Source organism: Sinocyclocheilus anshuiensis, unplaced genomic scaffold, assembly GCF_001515605.1.
Source record: "Sinocyclocheilus anshuiensis isolate Anshui unplaced genomic scaffold, SAMN03320099.WGS_v1.1 scaffold119, whole genome shotgun sequence".
Classification (NCBI taxonomy): Eukaryota; Metazoa; Chordata; class Actinopteri; order Cypriniformes; family Cyprinidae; genus Sinocyclocheilus; species Sinocyclocheilus anshuiensis.
In genome coordinates, this window is record NW_015549581.1 from 922,997 (window position 1) to 931,103 (window position 8,107).

The window sequence follows — 8,107 nt, forward strand, 5'->3', positions numbered from 1 at the left end:
AATATCTCTTTGGTTTTGAGACTTTAGTCTTTGCAACTTCAGGGATCTTATCTATGCACAATCAGCTTGAACACTCCAAAGAGAAAGGAAAACTTGAAATCGCATCATATGACCCCTTTAAAATACTCAGAATCAGACTACAGTTACTGTTTCATGATTACAAATTATTCACACAATTGCAATAAACTAGCAGTAAACAAATAAAATATTTCATTTTTTTAGTATTTTATTTTGATTGATGTTATTTTAAAAATTACATTTTAATTTTATGTTTTTATGATTTGATTAATTATTAGCTTTTCATTAAACTCACAAACTCCAGGAATATATTTTCTTACTCTTTGTATTTTTGTCAATAATGTCAATAATTATCCTATTTAAATCAATGTGATAAACAAATGATGTCAAAAGTAATCTAAAATAATCTAGTAGTCCGATTATATTATGTGTAATGTAATGCATTACATTACTAACTACAATTTTTGTCATGTCCTTGACAATTGAACCATGGGTTTATTATAGTAAAAGTATAATAACCATGTTTTTTTGGTATAATGATTACCATTTGTATAATCTCAGTTTTACTACAAATACCATTTGGTTTGTGTAACAAAACCATGGTTATTTTGTGGTTACCTTGGTTTAACTATAGCAACCATGTTTTTTTTTTGTTTTGTAGTAAAACCATGGTTACATTTCGTAAGGAATCATTTGGAATCAGTAATGGGCTACAATTTGTAAGTAATCTACCCAGTTTTGGGTATATCCCATGAATAATTAACTGGAATGCACTTATTATTTAGCCTACTATTTCTTAGGAATATCTACAATCTCAGATGTCTTTCCAGGTTTGTTTCACGACAATGCTTTAAAATGTAATTGTCTCCACTTCTCACTTCTAATCCCTATTAGCAGTGTTTACTGGAATGTATCTGAAGCAGGTAAACACAATATTTATTATATGTCAATATGACAGAAATAACTTTGAAATATTATCACTCAATGTTCCAGTTAATTAACATTTTTGATGAAGGAAACGCATAATACAGACATTACATAATACAGACAGACATCTATTATTTAATATTGCTGTGGAAATAATCGAGCTTTTGAGGTTATTGTGTGTTGAAAGTATTTTTTTAATGCTTTTACACTTTTAATGAGTATAATGTCAACTCATACCCAGTTTTTGAAAATGCTTATTACCTTATTCAAAGCATCATTGGGCGTTGGAAAAAGGTGGATAATAAATGGGCTAACTACAGCTGACTGTAAAAAAGAAGAATAACAGTAACCTACAGTAAGTGTAGTAAGTGGTAAAACTATTTGAGCTAGAAACCAGTGTGTTTATTATTGCAACAATACATTAAAGCAATATGAGCTGTTTTGCTAAAAAACAATGAAGCGGATGATACGAAGTGCGCACATGTAATTTACAAATGGTCACGCTCGTTCTTAAATAAGGAAATAAGGAAGTTTTTAAATCATAATTAAAGTCAGTAAGTAAGTGTTAAAGTTGCAGTCCGTAAGTTTTGCCTCTTTTTCACCATCTCTGTTTGAAACCTGCAATTGCAGTTATCTGCGGAATTATTTTCTTTATGTGGGTTGTGCATCGGCATGGCTTCGCAGTGCGGATGAATGTAATGTTTTGATGTGTGGCTTTTAGTCACCGCACCGGTGTGGATAATGTACTTCAGAATCACAGATTCTAGCCTACGTGTTGGAATTATGACCCAAATAAGAATTTTCACCCGATATTGTCATCTGAACAAGAAAGTAACAAGTCTGCCACTTTTGTTCTGCCCAACTGAAGAAAAAAGCATTACAATAAATTGCGTTACCAATTGTGATTAAATCTAATGATTGCTTAGCTCATATCACATCAAACTGTGCAAATTATAATTATTGTTATACTTTGTTCTCAAATTGTTAATGTTAACAACATCAGCATTGTGTGACTATGTGTATTTAGTGTGTATTAGCATTACATGTAGATTTAAATTTCTGTTCATTCTAATCTCTAATTGTAATACCATTTGAATTTCATATAAAGAATTTCTTTTAACGCAAATTATTCTTCCTTAGAACTGGTTCTCTTTAAAGTACAAAACTTGTGTAATCCCACGTACGCTATCTGTAATCAGATGCACATTTAAAACCGGAATATAATCTAATTTCAATCACTTACATGTGTTTCATAAACACAGACATAATCCTTTCTGGATTACAATCCGCCATCAAAATGAGTTTTAATTATTCCAGCTGCTGTGAGAAAAGGCTATAAACGATCCGCCACCTGCTGGATTCTCACCTTGCAGTATAGCCTACTAGCCGGGACAACTTCTTTATGTTTACAGATGTGACGTAATGATGTAATGGCATGCTTGAATTTCCCGCGAATTCCTACCAAATTAGAAAACACTGTTATAAGTTTACCGTTGTGAATCGGGCTAAGGTAAAGAGATCTCTCGAGTTTTTAACACTGGCTGGTTACGTACTTGCTCAGAAATTGATTTTGGATCATTTTTAACCAAAAAAAAGTTACAGACTGCAGCTTTAAATAATTAAAATAATAGGGCAGGTAGTCATAGGCAGGTTTGTGTCACATCTAGACAGAGCCCGGCTCCTCCGGGTCGTGAACGGAGAGAGAGAGGGAGCTGTGACGGAGGAGCGGAGAGCACTGCAGATTGAAGGAAGATGGGGCAGGAACAGATTTGATAGCTGTCAGAGTCGTGGTGGAGGCTGACAGTCGGGACGGATGACTCCTGGCGGAGCGTCCACGAGAAAGTGGTTTAAGAACACCCCTGGAGATGACGGAGCCCTCTCTAATGGGGCCTGCCAATCCGATTACTCTTTATTGTGAGTGTGAAGCCTGGTGTGTAATTCAGTTTGAGGAGAATAGAGGGCCACCGTCAGCCTGGGAAAGTTCACACTCGGCAATGTGCAGACACATTTCAGGCACGGAGGAAATATTGCAGAGGATATGTTGACTTCACCTGGCAGGCAGTGCGGACTGAGCAGGTGGAGAAGAGTACTATGCGATGCTCGCTGCCTTTAATGTTGAATTCCTCCTTATTTTCTTCATTTATAATAACCTATAATCAATATTTGAGTCAGATTAATTTAAAGAATAAGAATAAGTGATGTTTTTGTTAAGTAAAACTAAAATAAAACAATTAAAATCCATGTTTGTTAGCTGAAAGCTGAAAATAGATATTGGATGAAAAACTGAAAAAAAGTTTAAGTTGATGTACTAAAATTATTTAAACTAACACAGAAAGAACAATCAATTAAAGCTAAATAGAAATATAAAAAAAATGAAAAATGACAAAATAAAAATTAAACTGAAAATAGAAAATCGAAGCTAACTCAAAATATTAATAAACAGCATATAATTATTACCAAACACAGATAAGAAAATGTACTGATGTAGAAAAATCATATAAAAAATCCATAAAGTGGTTAAATATTTTTTTTATTTTAAATTATTTAAAACACTTTAAACAAATATACTGTACAATGGTTTGCAGTGTATACAATACTGTCTTACTTCATTCTTCATCTTTTTAATAGAAAATACACTACATCTCACAAGTCGCCATGTGCATCGTTGCAACTCGGTTTCAGCATATAAAGGTCCTCATTCTCAAATTGATCAGCCTTGACCAGGTTCTGTAGATTTGGACATGTCAAACTCCATGTAATCATGCCATCACCATATCCATATCTTCATCATGCAGGGTCATGATGAGGTTTGGAATCAACAGTTGTAGTATTAGTAGTCCATTCTCTCTCATTTGATCCCCTTTACCTTGAGACTTTTCCTCACTGATTTCAAGTACGTTGGATCTGGATAGCCCAAGCTGATACAATAGGACAGAGAAAATTACTGGATTATTATTTAACTTCAACATTAAAACGTATAGCTGAAATAGAGTGGGGACCCCCAGGAGGCCCGCTGAAAATCTGAGAGATAAAAAAGATTTTTAAAAAGCTAAATGTTAAACAGAATGATTTTTAAAAATTAGATTTATGAAATTAGATTTTATTACAGATGTATTATTCTTAATAAAATACAAAATTAACTTTAAAAAAAAAAAATAATAATAAAATAAAAAAGTTTAAATAATAAAATAAAAAAGTTTTCTAGAGCATATGAATTGAATTGAAATACTTTTTAGTATATTATATATTTATTGTTTATATTATTATTGTTTCATTTTTAATTACGGTTAAAGGCAAAGTCATCAAATTAATTTAGAATAAAATAATAGAATATTTTATTCAAAGGAAGTAAGAAATAAAAACAAACCTGAATATAGTTTTAAAAGAAAAAAAATAATTTTCATTTAAAAATTTGGAATTTTTTATTAAAAATGGGAATTTTCATTGTAAAGTATTTAAATAATGAAAAAATACAGTGCAAATTAATACAAAGTATATCTTCTCCAGATATTTTTGTTGTTGTTGTTTAGTAAAGTGACAATATTTATATTTGAACTTAGCAATGAAGAGGAACTGTGGTGAACACTGATCTATTATTTGGAATTCATTTCATATTTATAAATAACTATTATATACCTTCCAGGTCCCCCACTGTCCAGAGTCTTCAGTGGTATATCTGCAGGCATCACGCAGTATTCACCGCTGCTATTGGCCGCCACAGTGAACAGCAGCTTGTGTTCGAAGGCCTGCTCCAGTAGCTGGAGTATCTTGGTCCCTGTGATGTTCTGAGGCAGGTAGGCCACAAATTCAGTGCCCTTGTAGCTGTGTCCTGGATGAGGCTGCTTGTCCTGCAGGGTGAGTTACTTAAGCTGATCACTTGCATACTTAAATTAAGTTATAAAACTATTTTCATACAAACATAAGCACAAAAAGTGTATATGTGTTGTGATTTTTTTCACATTTTGTTTTAGTTTTTCTTTTTTTTTAAAACGTGTGTGTGTGTGTGTGCATATATATATATATATATATATATATAAAGTATTGGGAAGTCTGTTTAATTTATTCAATGTTGTGTATTTTTGGTGTGCGTGTTGTTAGAACTCCAGTGAACTTTATCTGGTTAAGTGTATTTGTTTTTCTCCTCGTCATGCGTCTGTGGGCGTTCGCGCGTTTCCCGCCAGGAGAGCCTTGTGGAGGCGGGAGAGTCGGCGGATTCTTCCCAGAGCCACCAACGTGACCACATTACCACATCACCACAGCAGGAATGCAGGACAAAAAAAAAACATGATTTTTGAACATTTTTCAAAAAATGGAGTTATCTGTTTTTGCAAATGAACTCTTCAAATATATGCACACATACGTAAACATTTTTTATTTTGTTGTAATTTCTTCAACTTTTTTAGCTTTTCTTTTGTTAAAACATGTCCATATATTTGTTATTAACTTTTATTTTGTTTTAGTTATTTTAGTACATCAAGTTGAACTTCAAGTGTAGAAAATGTTTTTTTAATGGGCAATATATATATATATATATATATATTTATTTATTTATTTATTTATTTATTCTGAGCAATTATTTTAAATTTAAATTAACGATTTAGAAAATAAAACATTCTATATTAAATTATACTGTATATAAAATAAATTATAAATTACAAATGATATAAGAACATATTTATTTATTTATTATTTATAATAATTTATTTACATGCCTAAAACTAAAGTAAAACTTTGGGACTACAGTAAAGCTGTTTTTCAAGTTATGCATTCACATGAATAAAAAAAACAACAACTGATGGGACACTGTATGAAAGCTCAAGCAAAGCGCTTTATAAACACTTCAGGCATTAGTGCCTATCATGACAGGGGATTTCAGTAGTTATCAGCATACATCTGTCAGTGTCTCCATTTGCCCCGTGGAAGTGAATGAGAAACAAGCCAGACAGGATTCCACAGAGCAGAAAGACGGATAACTGAGATGTTTTAGAGTTGTCAGTGATACACTGAAAAGGTGTGTCTATTCACCTCGATACTAAAACATTGTCGAAGTGATACAATAAAAAATAAGAGCACATCATAAGCTCACCGACTGGATTCCATCATCAAAATGAAAGACGATTTGAATGGTGTCACAGTCAGAATGTCCCGGCAAACTCCGTCTCTCGATATTCCAATTCATCTGCCCTCCGTCTGGCTGGTTTCCTTGTTTTATCACACTATTCTTTTTGTGGTTGTTTGATCCTTGACCACCTGTTTGAACAAACATAAAATAAAACAGACACTAAATAAGAGAGAACTTCACATTCCTGAGCTAATGCTTGATTATTTTTAGCTAACAGGTCCATGTCAGACTTCAAACTCACACAGGGGTTCTAGCAGTGTAACCAGGTATAGTTTATTACATAAACTACTGTATGAACATGTTCCTGTCTGACAACCACAAAGTCTCCAAACATTTTTGAAGCTTCTATCCAAAGCGGCTTACAAAAGAGGAACAAAAGCAATTTGACAAGGAGTCAACAATAATTCATAATATACAGATTTATTGGAAAAAAGCATGCTAGAATTTGATTGAAAAGTGTGCTTTTGTAATTTTTTTTGTATATAAAAGCCGTATGGTTTCATATTTTATTATCTAATGCAATAGCATTCATGCATTCTTAAAAGTGGAAGCATATTTTTGTGTTCCATTTGTCTTGCAGTGTCATATACCTAGTGTATGTCAGATTGACCATGATGTGCTCGACAGAAAGCGCTCAGAAGCTCACCTGTCTCAGTCAGCGGCGGAGGACCTTTTCCATTCAGGTATCTGTTGCACTGCATCTTATCCTTGCTTTGTGAAGCCCCCATGATCAGCTAAATGAGCAATGATTTCATAGGTTTGCAAATCATTGAAAAGAACAAGCTCTGAAATAGATACAAACATAATATGTGCATCACAGAGGGTTTGATTTGATGCAGTTTATATCAAACCATTTTTAGTGTATGCAAGTTTGATTTGTAGTATACGTACCTGATGTATTTTAGGATGCACACCTGCTTCTCTCACTCTTAAGAGTGAACTGCTCATCTGCACTCTTGACTACGTGGTTGAATCTTTCTCATAGCTCACAGATTATCAGCGCAAAAATAAGGGCATAAATGAGGAAGTGAAGGCAGGTGTAGTTAAACCTGTTCTGGATGAGACGGCTGGTTGAGAACGGGAGGGGTTTTAAGGATTTGAGCAGACGAGCATGGCATGCTGTTTTGTTTTATTTGTTTGCTCAAGGATTCACAAACTTTAAATGCACATTTTTTTGTGAGTGTGAAATGACAGTCGTTTAATCTGGTTCATTCTCATAAAGCAGTGTCATTTGTATGCTATGAGTGTCCTCATGACTTATGGATGCCAAATACTCTCATTATTTAATAGATTTAGTTATGTTAAGAGTGTTATACAAAAGGGCTTTAAACATAAAGCATTTGTTTTATTTTTAAATGTTTTACATCAGAATATGAGACAATTGGCAAGGGTTCTATATAATAAACAATCTACTTATATTTTGTATTATTTCAACTTGTACTGTCAAATCGATTAATCGCATACAAACGTTTGTGTTTACATAATATGTTTGTGTACTGTGTATATTTGTATGTATACATAAATACACACATACATATATATGATTTATATTATATATAAATATAAATATACACATGTATGGGTGTATATGTACATATGTAAACAGTACACACATATTATGCAAACACAAACGTTTATTTTGGATGCGATTAATCGCGACAGCACTAGGTTAAACAAACCATTGAGGTGAATGATTCAGTGACTCATTTAAGACAGTCACATTTATTTCTTGAATGAATCAGCATTTTTTAACAATTCATTTGAATGAATGACTCATTGACTCATTCATAAAACAGTCACTTGCCTCCAACTATTGTGTGTGTGTTTGTGTGGTGCTCAAACTATCTCAAACTATCTAATGAATCTTTATCTTAACTGCTCAATGCTCAATAGTATTCTACTGTATAACTTCCCAAACACAATTTTTGTCTCATGGGGTTTCAGTGGCCAAATATTTGACTTGAAAGTACTTGAAAGTTTGTAGAGATCTGTTCCTTAAGAGGGTTTCCAACTCTATAAAGTATTATTTAATAAAGGAAG

At 32.9% G+C, this 8,107-nt stretch overlaps 1 protein-coding gene across 1 annotated transcript; it reads right to left on the reverse strand.

Moving 5' to 3' along the window:
* Nucleotides 1–3,472: 3,472 nt before the first annotated feature.
* dtx3la (deltex E3 ubiquitin ligase 3L a) lies at nucleotides 3,473–7,039 on the reverse strand. Its single transcript, XM_016445977.1, has 5 exons — nucleotides 6,959–7,039; nucleotides 6,714–6,852; nucleotides 6,032–6,195; nucleotides 4,582–4,793; nucleotides 3,473–3,863 (listed from the first exon to the last, which is right to left on the reverse strand). The coding sequence occupies exons 2-5, from the start codon at nucleotides 6,793–6,795 to the stop codon at nucleotides 3,794–3,796; spliced, it is 528 nt and encodes a 175-aa protein (XP_016301463.1). The 5' UTR covers nucleotides 6,796–6,852; nucleotides 6,959–7,039; the 3' UTR covers nucleotides 3,473–3,793.
* Nucleotides 7,040–8,107: the final 1,068 nt, after the last annotated feature.

What these genes read in the sequence shown, in the direction of transcription:
- dtx3la (XM_016445977.1), bottom strand. Translation starts at nt 6,795, where the DNA reads ATGGGGGCTTCACAAAGCAAGGATAAGATGCAGTGCAACAGATACCTG. An exon ending in TCCGCCGCTGACTGAGACAG is followed by an intron (nt 6,196 to 6,713) that starts GTGAGCTTCTGA and finishes TTGTTCAAACAG; the next exon opens with GTGGTCAAGGATCAAACAAC. An exon ending in TTGATGATGGAATCCAGTCG is followed by an intron (nt 4,794 to 6,031) that starts GTGAGCTTATGA and finishes CTCACCCTGCAG; the next exon opens with GACAAGCAGCCTCATCCAGG.